The 15851-nt window shown below is 39.5% G+C and overlaps 1 protein-coding gene across 1 annotated transcript in view; it reads right to left on the reverse strand.

The window, feature by feature from the left end:
• Nucleotides 1-3024: 3024 nt before the first annotated feature.
• The window catches only part of LOC148183461 (protein patched homolog 1-like), a 62946-nt gene continuing 50119 nt past the window's right edge, over nt 3025-15851 (reverse strand). The window contains exons 5-9 of the mRNA XM_088061489.1: nt 11301-11443; nt 8997-9180; nt 7766-8046; nt 6063-6200; nt 3025-3105 (exon numbers count right to left, since the gene is read on the reverse strand). Coding sequence (XP_087917615.1) covers nt 3025-3105; nt 6063-6200; nt 7766-8046; nt 8997-9180; nt 11301-11443 — 827 coding nt within the window. The remainder of the gene's footprint in view (nt 3106-6062; nt 6201-7765; nt 8047-8996; nt 9181-11300; nt 11444-15851) is intronic.

Genomic DNA, 15851 nt, shown 5'->3' on the forward strand with positions numbered 1-15851 from the left:
TCCACAATGGGAAGGTTTATTATCTAACATTATTCATTCTCTTTTCCTGTGCCTGCGTGCACTCTGCTTGTTAAATAAACAGGGTTTTTTTCACTTTCCTCCAAGAAATTCCTTTTGAACCTGTGGGGGAGGGGCTGCCGAAACCTACCTTTCTTTAGAGGAGACACCCTTTCTGGACGTTTTCTCCTAATTTGTCTCAAACCGAGACAGTGTCATTTCAGTTACAAAGATAAAATTATGACATATAATTTATGTGAAAATTTATTTTTGTAGTGTACATAGAAGTCAGTCTTTTGAAAGAAATATATATTTAAAAGAGTTTATATGCAATGATGATAGCATTGTTTTAGAACACTGCTGAAATGTGATTATGGTGCATACTTTTCCTTGAATGCCCCATGGCAGAAAAGAAAGTGTGAAACAGCATTAAGAGAGAAAGAGAGTGTGAATATTCATACAATTCTGGACTGTCTTTTAGTTACCATTTGTGTTCCAGAGTGGTTCTTAGTTAAGCCTTGTTATAAATGCATATCATATTATTGGCTTTTCGCAAGTATTATAATGAATATTATATGTATAAGATTAGAAAATTTAGCTGTAATAATATAGTTTTCTTTATTTCTGTTATTAATGAAACTTAGAAATAGTGGTATAATACATGTATGTTAAGCTATGACATAGCATTAAAACAAAAATTACTTTTGTTTGTGTAACCCAAAGACTGAAAAAGATAGCTGGAGATCTTTTTTTCTTTTGTAAACTATCTTATCCAGATGAAGACAGCAGTGACCAGAACTCTGGGGGGGAGGAATTTATTGCATTTCTGGTATCAGGGAATGTAAATCTCGATGGCACCAAGAAGATTGATCTATTGGGAAGGGGGCAAGAGAAAACTAAACAGAAGAACACCAAAGATCCTAAGAAGAATGTATGAATATGTATGAGAATTTATGGATATGTAGTAGGATTCTGTTTTTAAGGGACAATCCTTTGTTAGTAAGGTGTGCTCTCTTGGCTGAATGCAGAGACACCTGGCTGTATTTGTATACTTTATTTTTTTCTCCTAATTGTTTTTTTATTAAATTTTTTAATTCTATAAAAATTATGTGAACCTCATTTTTCACAGCCTTGAAAAGAAATTCTACAAACCCTCTAAATGTTAATGCATGGTGTTTCACCTGGGTTAGAGCAATCCTCAATACTGATACAGACTCGTGGATGAATGGATTGAAAACAGACCTGCAGAGAAGGACTTAGGAATACTGGTAGATGAAAAATTTGATATGTACTGGCAATGTGCACTTGCAGCCCGGAAACCAAATCATATCCTGGGCTGCATAAAAAGAGGAGTGGCCAGCAGGTTGAGGGTGAGTGATTATTCTGCCTCTCTACTCTGTTCTTTTGAGACCCCGTCTGGAGTACTGCATCCAGCTCTAGGGTCCCCAGCACAGGAAAGTCATGGACCTGTTAAAAGTAGGTCCAGAAGAGGGCCACAAATATGGTCAGAGGGTTGGAATGCATTTCTGATGAACACAGGCTGAGAGAGTTGGGGTTGTTCAGCCTGGAAAGCAGAAGGCTCCAGGGAGGCCTTATTGTGGCCTTTCAGTATATAAAGGGGGCTTATAAGAAAGATTAAGAGAGACTTTCTACCAAGGTCTGTTGTGACGGGATGCAGTGGTTTAGGTTCGCTGATTTGAGTTTTCTGGTTAATGCACTAAAAAATGTGGTGGGTTTAGAGCTGGCTAAAATTACTAGTGCACTTACTTTTTTTTTTGCTGTGAGATATGGATTAGGAGGAGGGCAAAACAGCTTTAAAACTTAAAAGGAATGAAGAAAACTTTATTAACAGAACTAAAAGAATAAGAAGCATTAGAATAAAACCTTTGGAGCACTTTTTCCTCCCCCTGCCTGACTTCTTTTTTTTAACTGACAACGTAGAGACAAAACTTGGGATTTTAAATTAGCTACTACTTCTACAATAGTATTTTATTAGTTCTTGTAGGGAGAGGAGTTTTCTCTTGCCATGCCATGGAGACTTTTCTACAAGAAACAGTTCTCTCGTGGCTTTTGATTTTTACAAATAGTAGCTGACTGGGAAAAGATCTGTAATTGTGAAGTTGGTTTTTTTTTTTATTTTCACAGCTTTCTAACAGCTGCATTTATGGGCTATGTCAACTTATGGGGTATTATTTTAAGGATGAGCTGTTTAAAAGTAAAGGTTTTCTTTATCTCTTTTTGTGATCATCTTTATCTCTGGGAACAGAGGTCTTCTTCTCTCCCTGGGGACAAAGGGTCTTTATCACTTTATTTTTTTTTTGGTTTAAGCTTCTCATGGGATCACAGCTACTTTAACATCTGCTTTGCTTAATTATCGTTGCTTTTGTTCACGTTTACAGTTTGAACACTCCACCCCTGCATACTTCCTTATGAATTAAAAGGGATATTTTAGTGTATCATAGTCTGCTAAAATTTCTAATGTCCCCTGCCTCTCTGTTACCACTGTCCGCCCAGCAGCAGCCAGGGAGACAGGGGAGATAGTTTAGCTTATCAAAGAAGAACCTAAAAACGAGGCTCTTTCCCTTAGCTGAGATGGCAGTTACAGCTTTATTTCTTGGGATCCTACGGAGTGAGGGAGCAGGAGGGAAAGAGGAAGAGGTATCCATAAGCACTCCTTTTTGAAGACAGGGGGAAAGGGGTGGTGGGAATTCATACAACCAATAAGGGGAACTGGGGAGAACAAGATAAGGGAAAGAAACTTACAGTTCTACATTTTCAGGGGTACATTTTTTGGGTCATACCATTTTTCCTAACTGCATTACAACAATAGTCTATCTTTACTAAAAGAACTTTTAGCTTCAGTATTAGGGCATTTCTTCATTCTCTTTCCATTTGAGACTTGACTTTTTCTTTATTGACTTTGGTGTCTTTACGTTGTCTTTCTATGTGTCGTCACTGTCTTTTTCTCTCCCTTGAGGATCAAGGTCTGCAGGTCTCATCTGTGCAGTGAAAGGGTTAATATCTTGTCTAGGCCTGCAGATTGTCATGGGCAGTGGCCGAAGCAGTCACAGTGATGGATTGCAGGCCGCCGCTGGGCGGGGGAAATGGCTGGGAGAGGTGGGTGGGGAGGAGGCAGAGGGGGCCTGGCCCAGCCCGGAGCCACTTCCGGGGCCCGGTGGACCCCAGTTCAATGCAGGCCAACGGTGGGGACAGGGTTTGGTGTTAGCAAGATGTTAGCAGCTGTGAACTGGCCCAGCTTCAGCCGAGGCTCCACGGCCTCCCGTCCCCCACCCGGCTATCGCTGGGGTCCAGCCCAGCCCCAACAGGCCACACAGGCCGCGGTGGAGCGGGGCTGGCCCCACCAGAGCTCAGTTACCATTTGAGGCCAGAAGAAAGAGAGATATTTCCCGGCCTTGCCTGTTTTTAAAATGTGGAATTCACAGAGGTAGACACAGCTTTTATATGGTTTCATAGGATGTCAATTCTCAGAGCTAGCCAGCTATTGTTTTTTTTCCAGGCACAGAGGAAGCTCTTAGCAGCTTCTCTCAGGAAAATAATTTCCGTGGGTGGTTTCTTTCTTCCTTACTAAATATCACTTAAATGTGAAACCAGCACACAAGACAAGGGGCAAGTGTTTTAAACTGAAAGAGGGTAGATCTGGACTGTGTATAAAGAAAAATGCTTTATGATGAGGCTGATGAGACACTGGAGCAGGTTGTTCAGAGAAGTTGTGGATGCTCCATCATGGGAAGTTTTCAAGGTCAGGTTGGAAAGGGCCTTTAGCAACCTAACCTAGTGAAAGAAGTCTCTGCCCATGGCAGGGAAGTTGGACTTAATGAACATTAGAGGATTATTTTAGTATAACTTGCTCAGCATTAGTAGCTAAATTTTCTGAAGCCTTAGGCTGCAAGCCCAGATACCCTGAACTTTTACCTAATTTAATAAAAGAAGGCCACAGAGCCAGTTCACAATGAAAGATAAGGAAGCAAGGAAGGCCACTACCCCTTCATCAGAAGCTGCAACCTCACAGATAAGAGAAGAAATGGCCTGCCTAGACACAATTAAGATAACCAATGAAGAACAAGAAGACCCCAGACCTAAATATTATTACTGGACCAAACTGTCACATGAGGGCTGGGAAACTTAGACCCTAAGGGTATAATTGCCCAGGTATTTCTTTGTTCAGGGTCCCTCTCTGAAGGCACCCAGTTTGAGCTGTTTCTAGCACTGTACCACTCAAATAAATTACCTTTCCAGATTTAAAGCTTGAGACTGTTACAAGATACCTAGGGTAGAGAAGTACTAACAGTTCGGAGACCTAAATGAGACCCTAGGCTACCACTTTTGGATCCTGTCATCTTCAAACATCCAACTGCCGGCAATGGATGTGATTTCAGCTGGCATCCTTTACGTGGGAGGCATCAAAAGGCAAGTGTTAAAACTCCCTGAGCAGATTTGGTGTAAATGCTGTAGTGGGTTTGAGTTCCACTCAGTATTGGGGTGGGTTCAAGTCCCTCCCCTGCTATGTTCCAAGTATTTGGCCATCACCAGTGTGCTTGGATTCCTTTTAATTATCAGCTCCTTTTCACTGTTACCAGATCCTCTCAATAGTCTACCCATCCTCCTGCTGAGTCTAAAAGTTCTATTAAATCTCCATCCAATCTCTCCATCTCTCGCCCCATTTTCCAGTCCCCTCCTTTCATTTATTTTTTGATTGCTATGATACTAATATACCAGAGATTATAGTAGGCTCCATACATCTTTTTCTTGAGATGATATTATATTGACTAGACTCACCCATTCTTACTTTTTAATATGGTAAGATTCAAATCCATAAGGACAATGACATTCTTAAAGTAACATTCTTCTGAAAAATTAATTAGGATAGTCTTACAGAAAAATGATTTATGCTGTGTGTGAAGAGACCTTTCCCTATGTAACACTGAGAGTTCTGAGATATAACACTACTAAGAACAGATAAATGGAAAATGTTTTAAAACATGGATAGCTTTTCGTTTGTAGTATATAAACATTTAAATTCTGAAATTCCCTAATTTCTAAGAAAATATCTAAAATCTCCAACTTAGTATAAAAATTGCTTAATTGACAGAAAAAAGAAATCAGGCCTTGGTCTAAACTTATCCTTAACATTGCATGGATCAGTGCTTCCAGTGTCAAATGTGAACACAGAAAAATAGCCTTTTATTCCATTCAGTCTTGGTCACCAAATAAAGCAGGATGAGTTTTGCATAACAAATATCCAAAACTGCTCCCTTGCAAGAAAACTGTCTATTTTCTGCACTTCTGTACATCAGGTTGATTAAGTTGGATGATTAAGTGCACTCTAGATTTGAACACCTAACTTTGAAATTGTTGAAAATGTTTATATAAAACATTGAAGCATTTATTCCTCTCTGCTTTTCTTTATTACATTGGAAAACTCTTTCCCTGCAGATTGCACATTTGAGCTCGTTATTAATAGCTGCTGGGTTTTGAAAAGAAGGTGATTTTTCCCATGAAGAATTAAAATCATTCAAATTTTAGTGTTCCAGAGAGATTAAATGACATTATAACATTTTGGATATCTCCCTTTGAAGGTTTCTTTACCACAAGATACAGAATCTACACACAAGAGGGCATAAAGAACTACATAGCACTGAGAGTCAACAACACCGAGGCTGCAGATGATGAATGAATGTGGCCTAAAATAATGACTATTAAGAGCTCTGCTTTGTCTATGTATTTGTGTCTCACACAACCAGATACCACATTTACCCATGATCTTAATTAATCAGTCTTCAAAAAGCATTATTAATATTAAAATATTGTTATCTGTTCCCTCTTATCTTCTAGGAGACTGAATCAACAGTTAGAAACAATTTCTTCAGATCAGATGTACTCTAACATGACAATCCAAATGGCACAAAAAACTTTGTGCAAAGTTTATGACTGATACTTTTCTGAAAATCATGCCACTGACTTAGGAGTTTAAGTAAGGATTTGGAATAATAACAGTTACTATTTTATTTTAAAATACTTTGTAAATGTTTTCTAGTTTTACATACCAACGCGATATGAACAGTGAATTCCACACCAATGCCAACAGAAGCAACCAGGATAACCACAGGCACTGCACTCAGCTTTATTCCAATTAGACCCATCATGCCAAACAGCTCCACAGTCATCAGAGCCAGCACCACCACCTAGATGATTTCAAACAGCCGTTAGTATCTTCTCATATTCTAGACAAATGAAGAAGAAGGATATTACAAAACAATATGGGGACTATAAAATATATCCCTCATATCAGTCCTTCTCTTATCCTCAAAGACAAGCCATTTTTCCTTGTTTCATTGTGCTCAGTGGCAATGACCCTCTAAAGAGTCATTTTAAATTATTATCCGAAGAACCATTTAAGAATCAAGCATCACTTTTCTATGGGTAATGATTTATCAGTATGATTTGAAAAATATTTTTTTTCTTCATTCTCATGGATATTCATTGGAACATAATTTTTCTCTTTTTCACCTGTTTCTCTGTAAAACCGTCTAGAAAAACTGACTTTCAAATAACTGCATTGGAATTCTTTTTGTAGTACTCCAAATATAAGTTAGGATGACTCCAGAATATGTTTAAAGCCCAGAAGAGGGTGAATGTCATAATTAACTGATGAGTCTCGGGTTACAGGGGGCCTTTGAGCTTTAAAGGTACTTGAAGGGATTCATATGGACAATGCAAATAGAGAAATATGAGGGAAAGCTTTTATCTTTCTTTAATCTACCCTGTAAAAAATAAGGGAGGGAGGAAATCCATGGAATCAACTTCAAAGTTTCTAAAGCCAAGCAGGAAAAAAGAGACAAACTTAAAAAGCAATTTCAGACTCTGAAAATAAACCACCTTTCCAAGGGATAAAAGTATGCACTATAATAAATTATTTTATAAGCTAATGAATCAAGAAAGATAACATAAGTTGCTTGATTCAGTGCTATGAAAAATATTCCAGACTAAACATTTACTTTTTAAAATACTTGCTATATAAATGTATAATACAAAAACTAGCAGCTGGTTTCTATTTTTCTAAGCCACACAACATTTATGATACCATACACATAAACCATATAGCACTTTATGGAATTCAAACATAGGAACATAATAATCCAATTTAACTTGAATGTTTACTATGAGGCTTATGGTACCTTGCAGAAAGTTTGGAGGAGTATTCCCTTCAATTTATAATTTTACAACTCTTTTTCCTCAATAGTCCAGTTACACTCTTTTCTCTGTGTGTATTGTACAACCTAACCATTTCAGTCTTTCCAGAAAGACTGCATTCAGAAACCAGTGGGCAAATTTACAGGCAAGTTAGTCACAAGCAACTGCCTTGAAAAATAACCCTGATAAAAGAAGGAAGGAAAAATGAAATATAAATAACTTTAATATTTAATAACATTCTAAATTTTCCTAGGTGTCTTTATTTCTCATGTTAATGGGCCTCTGAACAAAGATAACAATTCATGTGTCCTTACAACAAAACCTTTAAAGCTGCAAAAAGGTGGACAAAGGACAAAGGTTATTAAGGTGGACAAAGGTTATAAAGGTTTGTATCTTTAGCATGAACTCTACCCCCTCAAGCAGAATAAATATATAATGAATGATGCAATATACATGCTCTATTAGATGTCCAGACATAAAAAAACCCTTCCTGATTATAGCAAGAGCTATGCTGAAAGGAATTTGACTTCAACAAAGACCCTTATAATAAACTTACAATGATGCCAGACGTCCATGGGTTCAGGAGGAAGAGGGCACACACCAGAAACGTGCTAGCCAAAACCACACTAACAGATAAAAGGAGCCAGTGCCGAAGTCCGATATACTGCTCCCAAAATAGAAATGGATAACCATTTGGGTAGCTGGCAATCCCCATACCAGCATAGTTATTACAGATAGCTCTCACGTTCTTGATAGCTTCCAGAAAGTCAGAAGTTTCACGCAATCCATTGAGGTAGAAAGGAAACTGAGCATATTCTATGGGCTCAGCTGCTGGAACTAGGAAAAGTATAGCAATGTTTTAACATGTTTGGGAAGGAGATACACAGACAGCATGGTTAACAAGACACTTGTTCTCCATAGCAGAACACTTAAAGGTGTTAAATTTAAATTTTTGCGTCTTTGGAACAACTGACATTTTAAAAACTCTAGATAAAGGAAATTACTATATTTGTGATAAACACAGCCTTTATAAAGTCCCCAAACAATTCTATATCATTTAACAACTACAGATTGCAATATCTGTATGCAATCTTCACCAGCTTTTTACTGAATACCTGTCCTAGGGTTTGGATACATTGAAGCACAGCTAGCTTGTTACCCAATCACATTTTCAAGAGCACCATTCCTCCCCCACATGTACTCTCCCATTCCCCACTGGTGTCCAACTAACAGTCCTCCCAATAAATTACCAAAGTGAAGCAAGGCGAATGAACATTGCTGCTCAGGATGCAAAACAGTGAACAGCACAGAGTGGGAGGGACAGAAGGAGAACACCCACTCATACAGACTCCTCCCCAAAATAGCTCTTGTACCATATTGGTGTTGGTGTCATATATATATATGAGCTAACGATGTAATTTCTTTACATATCAAAAATTGAGGATAAACATGATGAAATTCAGGAATTTAATGCAATCTCCAGGTTTCTCTTGCATACTGAACTATCAATCAATATTAAGATCAATGCTTATTATAAGTTCCTAGAGCTTTGCTAGAAACTGTTATAAAACTCAATTTTCAACATGATAAAACCCTTCAGTGGTGCCACATTACACTAGATTCAACAACTGCATTTGTGTCCTGAGTCTACAGAGTAACACAGTATATTGTTCTGTTTATGCTTCTGAGCCCTATACAGCATCAGCCAACTATAGTTACTAGGTCTTAAAGGAAGGAGTGAGACTACCTATATAAACTGGAAGACATTAAGATGAAATGTTACTTACTTCTCAACCTTGTTTCTGGCATATAGTCTCCTTTGTCATGGACCCATTCTGGGTGGGGAGGCCGGATGTTGGCTTGTGAGGCAGCATAGGCTACAGGGTCATTACTAACCCAGGCTGTCAGGTAGATGTAAAAAGCATTTGGGTTAATGATTCCATCTGCATCCACCAAACATTGTTTAGTCAACTGCAAAATGAAAATATTAGAAGCCATTCAGAATGAGTTTTGCTTTCAGGGCTCTTGCTGCAAAGCTTATGACAAAAAGCCTAGAGATGCAACACACACATATAAGAGGGGGGAAAGAAAAAGACAAATAGCATTAACTTTCACTTGAAGTGACTTACCAGCAAACTATTGTTTGAGAATGAAGAAAAATCTAAACAACTAAAGCAACAGTGGAAAGTGGTTTTTGATAAACTAATATTTATATAATTTTTATAATACCCACTATATCAGCAGATGGTTCCAGAGCAAACTGAACAATTTAAATACAAATTCAAAAAAATTCCCTGTAATTGAGGGTGAAAAACAACAGAATTGAAGAAATGCATTTTAAAGCAAAGGGAAAAACTTGGCAAGAGTGCCTATACATGCCTGTGTGCAGTTAACCTCTGTTGTTAACATTGAAGAAAATGCCACCAAGTAAATGGAGAGCTATAAAAATAAAACAACATCTGTATAAACTTTTCTAACACTTGTCTCCCATGATCTATGTATTTCAGAAAATACCCAGTGTAAAAAAAAAGCCAGACAAGTGCACTGTGTTATTTGGGTCACTGTTGACAAATGTATCTATGGGATAAAAAACAGTGGTATGCTTCTAGGGTTCTTCAGCCAAATACTGCACAGCTAGAGCTATGACAGAACTCTGGATTAAAAGTATTACTGTGGGGTTTCTTTGTTTGATTTGTTTATTTAAAACTCTGACTTGGCTCCAGTTTCAGGTCCTTTTAATGAAATGAAGAACATTAGCAACAGCAATTAAAAACAGTCAACATTTTCCCCCCTCAAAAGAAAACCCCACACCCCACAACTAGATTCTAAGGTTCTGGATTCAATTGATCCACAGGATATGCATTGACTGTATGTCTTCAAGCTGTCTTTGGAATTGTATGGTACAGTACTCAGCCCTTGTGGATGTACCACATTTTTCTCCCTCCCAGGCACAGGAAATTGTATCAACAGCTGTAGTCTAATCACATTTTTTCTTCAGTGTATGTGGCAGACACTGTTAAACAAAATCTCATAAAGGTTTTCCCTTTGGCTCCCTACCTTTGCTTAATTCATAACTAAAGCATCATTCAAACCTGACAGCATGCTGCATGCTGCCATATAGCAATGGGTTTTACACACGCTGAACAATGTAATCCATAAATTTGTCACCTTTAATGCCAGACAAAAATGAAAATAAGAAAATCTGCCAAGAAACTCACTAAAGAGACTATTTTCTGCCTGAAAGCACTGAGTCAATGATTCTAGGAGAGAAGAAACTACTGCACAATTTTTTCTTAAAAGGATTAAAATAAAATTTTGGCTTAAGGAGTCAAACCCAGCATATTTCACCTACCTATGTGATACTAAAAAGCAGAAAAAACAGTCATATGTTGTGATAACTTTGTGAAAGAAGTTAGGATGCATTTTATTTAGGCAGCTCACCCAACTGCTATTCTCAGTTCTACTACAGTATATCTATATTTAGTAATGACAGTACAATAATATTGTACAGCATATAGTTATTTCAGTCCCCTTCCATTCACTATCATTTGTAAACATCTTTCTTTAAAATCTGTGTGTTGAATAAATTCGTAGGAACTAACTAAATAATTGCAAATGCTAGATTCAAAGCCACAGCAGAAGGCTGAGCATCGGTGATCCTTATAAAAAATACTGATTCAAATCAGAAATGATGCCACTTAGGGCAACAAGACTAACATTGGCTTTATGTCTTGCATAGGACCAGTCTCCACCTACCTAAGGATGCAGAGTAGCATCTTCCACACCAGTTTCAGAGGAAACTGTGTGTGCATGTGTGTATGAGACAGGAACAGCATTTAACCCATGCCAGCCAACAATCATGAAGGACAGGCATTCCTGATATTGATTTTAAATATTTCTCAACACAAGCCAGACTCTGCAGGTAACATGCAGCTCAAGCAAAGTCAATGAGGTTACGCAATTAGGTACAACTCAGAAATTTCAATTCATCAAGATGAAAAAAGGAGCTATGGCATTTTTCTTGCATCTCCTCCAACTCCTGATGAGATTGTGCGTTCCTGTATAAACCACTGTGGACTCTGATACAGTACCTGGCTGATGTCAATGGGCTTTGCTCGGTTGCCTGTTTGCACCAATAGTTTGTAAGCCAGAACAGCATCATCAGATCCATTTCTATAATTGTTGTAAGTGATTTTCCCAGCTTTCCAGTCACTGTCAAATGCATGCTGAAGTCCTAAAGAGTTCAGGAAGGTGCAAGGAAGATAAAACAAGAAAATGAGAAAACAATCTTTGAAACAAATTTCAGTAGGAAGAAACAATAATTATTTTTTTAATATAAAGTATGACTATAGCTGAAGCAGTGTCCTGATTTAAGCTGGAATAGAGTTAATTTTCTTCCTAGTAGCTGGCACAGTGCCTTCATTTGGATTCAGTACAGATTAATGCTGATAACACACTGATGCTTTGGTTGTTGCTGAGCATTGCTTACCCTGAGTCAAGGGCTTTTCAGTGTCTCAGGCCCTGCCAGAGAGGAGCTGCACAAGAAGCCAGGAGGGAGCATGGCTGGGACAGCTGACCTGAACTGGCCAAAGGGATAATCCACACTACAGAACATCATGCCCAGTATATAAACTGAGGGGAGTTATCTAGAAAGGGGGTGTGTTGCTCGAGGATGGGCTGGGCATCAGTTAGCGGGTGGTGAACACCTGTATTGTGCATAATTTGTTTTCCTTGGGTTTTATTCCTCTCCCTTTCTCCTTTTCAGGACAATAACAATAACAATAACAATAACAACAACAACAACAACAACAACAACAACAATAATAACAATAACAATAACAATAACAATTTACTTTGTTTCAATTAATAAACTTATCTCAACACATGAGCTTTTACTTTTTTTCTGATTCTCCTCCCCGGGGAAGTGGGGGGCAGTGAGCAATCGTATGTGTGTTATTTAGTTGCTGGCTGGAGTTGACAGTCCTTTTTGGTGCCTGATGTGGGGCACAAAGGGTTGAGATAATGACAGATTTGACCAAAGCATGTTAAAACAAATTTGTTATAAGTTTTTATTGTATTGGTTTAATAGTCACTGGTCACAGTGTTGATTTATTTTCTCAGAGTTGTGCTTGTTCTCAGAGTTACATTATGTAACTACTTACTTGCAGCATGTGTTTGCTCTTTTGGTATTTATTATCTCTGGGGCCTGGGCTAAGTTTCTTGTTTTGTTGTACTTTGTAATACTGGCTTGTGATATGATAGAATTGCTGGTATGTCAACTCAGCATTGCCCTCACCTCTGTACTTTGAGAGTCATCTATTGGGAATTTGTCTTGGGGTGACTGTATGGTCTGGTATCCCGTCATCTGTTTTTTCTACTCAGAAATGGGTCCTGTAGCTTTAAGCTAGGCCCAGAGAGACAGAGAGGGAAAAGGGGGAGAGAAACAGCACACAGTTTGTCTGCAGAAGCTTCACATTACTCCCCCAGAATTCCTCTCTCAGGGACTGTGCTGCCTAGCACGGACAGCGAGAGATAAGGCTCAATGCTCTCAGAGTTCTTGGCTTTTGCAGAGAGAGAGAGGGAGCTTTTCTTTGCTTTTGTTGCTGGATTTCCTCATTAGATACGGCAAGAAAGGTTTTCCCAGGACTGTGCCTTCTTCTTCTGGGACTATTCAGCCCTGCTCCGGACTTAAAACTCAGAATAACACTGGGAGCTCATGCCTGTGGCCCACCGGGGGCCCTGGATGCTGCATTCCAGCCCCAGAGGGACTGAGAGAGACTCAAGAGACTGAGACACAGCCACAGAGGACTCTGAACCACAGAAGGACTGTCTGAGTTTGCCATCTCTTCAGAGCAAGGAGAGGTTTTATTGTTTAATATTATTCATTTTCTCAAGTTTGTGAGTACTTTGCTTGTGAAATAAACAGTCTATCCCACTTTTCTCCAAGGAGATTATCTCCAGAACCGGTTGAGGCTGCTGAAATTTGCTTTCTAGAGGAGACCTCCTTGGGAAGTTTCCTCCTAAATTTTGTCTCAAACTGGGACAAATAATTAATTATTTATCAAATTAATTATTTGACAATTAATTATTTGTTTATAATTATTAATATCAATTCTATTTATAATTAATAATTATAATTTTTGCCTTTTCTCCTCAGAGAATCAATCCAAGGGGGAGACATCTTCCTACATCTTCCCTTTCTCCTCCAGGCTAATTACAGAACTGTCTGAGAATTTTGAAATTTTTTAAATCCCTGGGATGTTGAAACTAGGCTATTTCTGGTGCTGGTCCTATTCCTAGGAATGTTGAATGTACTTCAGATGTTGTTTAGGGTTAAGCAACTACCTGTGACTATACCAACCCCCACAACAGGCACTGTGACTACTCCAAACCCTGCAACAAGCACTGCAGCTACTCAGACCCTGGTGATGAACGATGCAGCTGAAGCAAAGAACCAACCCATGTTGGTATCATTTGCCTCTATACACAAGAAGAAATGGACACAAAAGGCATCTCATTTAATAAAGGAGGACAAAGCAGACCCAGCACAGGAACATGAGAAAGAGGCAGAATAAGAGGTAACCACTCAATCCGTATCCCCGAGTGAGCTGCAGGATACGCAAAAGGATTTCAGATCTTGTCCAGATGAGTATGTTATCACCTGGCTGCTCCAACACTGGGACAACAGAGCTAGCAGTTTAAAATTAGAAGGTAAGGAAATCAAGCAGCTGGGATCACTTTCTACAGAAGGTGATTGGAAAAGGGACACAAGTCCTTGGCCTCTGGAGGTGAGTTCTGTCAAGTGTGAAGGAAAGGTACCCCTTCAAGGAAGATAGGTTGCCCAGGCAAATAGACTGTAGTGGAGAAAGGTGTACAGGACCTGGAGAAGTTAGTCATGCTACAGATTATTTGACTCAAACAATGTGCAGTCACCCACAAATCCAAAGTCCAGTGCACACAACTATGTGGTGGAAATTTGTACAAAGCACACAATTGTCATATGCCAACTCACTGGCTGCAATGACCTGGAGAGACGAAGAGGCACCAACAGTGGATGAAGTTGCTCACCAACTCCAGGAGTACAAGGAAAATCACTCTTCCTCTCTTGTCTAGGATATGAAAAAACTGTCTCAGGAGTTACAGAAATTCAAAGAGAATATGTTCTACTCCCCACCTGTATGGACTCACATCAGTTAAGTGTACTTTTGCATAAGACGGAGAATATACTGTGTACACACCTTGGGGTACCTTGTGGTTTTACCTGCAGGGCCATGGAGGGGACATGAGGAAGTAGAATGGAAAATCTACCTCAACCCTAGAGGCACAGGTATGTGAATTGCAAAGATAAACAATCCCAAATGGGGGTTCTTCCAGGAAAGTTGCTGCTCAAGTCTCCATTGGGCAGTTCCCCAGACAGAGTGGAAGGACTGATCTTACTCCTGATCCTATGGAAAGGAATTCTAATCTATTTCTACAAGAAGTAAATGGAGAATCCTATGACCAGGACTAGAGGGGCCCTACCTCCAGCAAGATGGATGAGAGGGACAACTGGGTTTACTGTGTGGTGTGAATTCAATGGCCTGGCATGTCAGACCCACAGGAGTACAAGTCTCTAGTAGACACTGGTGCACAGTGTTCCTGAATGATATCAAGTTATGTAGGGACAGAATCCATTTGTACTTCTGGAGTGACAGGGGGATCCAAACAGCTGACTGTATTAGCCTGTATTAGGCTGGATTAGCCTGACTGGGAATGAGTGGCAAAAGCACCCCATTGTGTGGTCAGAGGCTCTGTGCATCCTTGGCATAGACTACCTCAGGAGAGGGGATTTCAAGGACCCCAAAGGGTACCAGTGGGCTTTTGGTACAGCTGTCCTGGAGATGGAGGAAATTAAACAGTTGTCTACCTTGCCTTGTCTCTTGGAGGACCCTTCTATTTGTGGGGATGCTGAGGGTTGAAGAACAACAGGTGCCAATTGCTACCACAGCAGTGGCAATACCACACCAACCGAGACCCCCTGATTCTCATCCATGAACTAATTTGTTGACTAGAGAGCCAAGGAGGGATCAGCAGGACCTGTTCACCCTTTAACAACCCCACATGGCCAGTGACAAAGTCTAACAGAGAATAGAGGCTGACAGGAGACTATCATGGCCTGAATGAAGTCATGCCACCTGAGTGCTGCTGTACAGGACATGTTGGAACTTCAGTATGAACTGGAGTCAAAGGCAGCCAAATGGTGCCACAATTTATATTGCTGATGCATTTTTCTCAATCCCTCTGGCAGCAGAGTGCAGGCCACAGTTTGCTTTCACTTGGAGGAGTGTCTAGTATACCTGAAATCAACTGTTTCAGGGGTGGAAACACAGCCCAACCATCTGCCATGGACTGATCAAAACTCAATTATTAAACTGTCAATCTCAACCCAAGAGTTTTCTCACTTTTACTCATCTGATTCTCTCTTCCATCCCACCAGGGGTGGTAGGGGTGGGGGGAATGAATGGGTGTGGGGTGCTTATTTGGATGTGTAGTGCTTATTTTCCAGCTGGGGTTAAACCATGATAATTACTCTTTCATTTACACCCTCTTGAAAACAAAGCTGAAATGTCACCCTGACATAGATGGTACCAAAACAGAAGGGG

This window comes from Pseudopodoces humilis, chromosome 12 (assembly GCF_049639895.1).
Source record: "Pseudopodoces humilis isolate 2021_Gansu_Grassland_sample_001 chromosome 12, ASM4963989v1, whole genome shotgun sequence".
Classification (NCBI taxonomy): Eukaryota; Metazoa; Chordata; class Aves; order Passeriformes; family Paridae; genus Pseudopodoces; species Pseudopodoces humilis.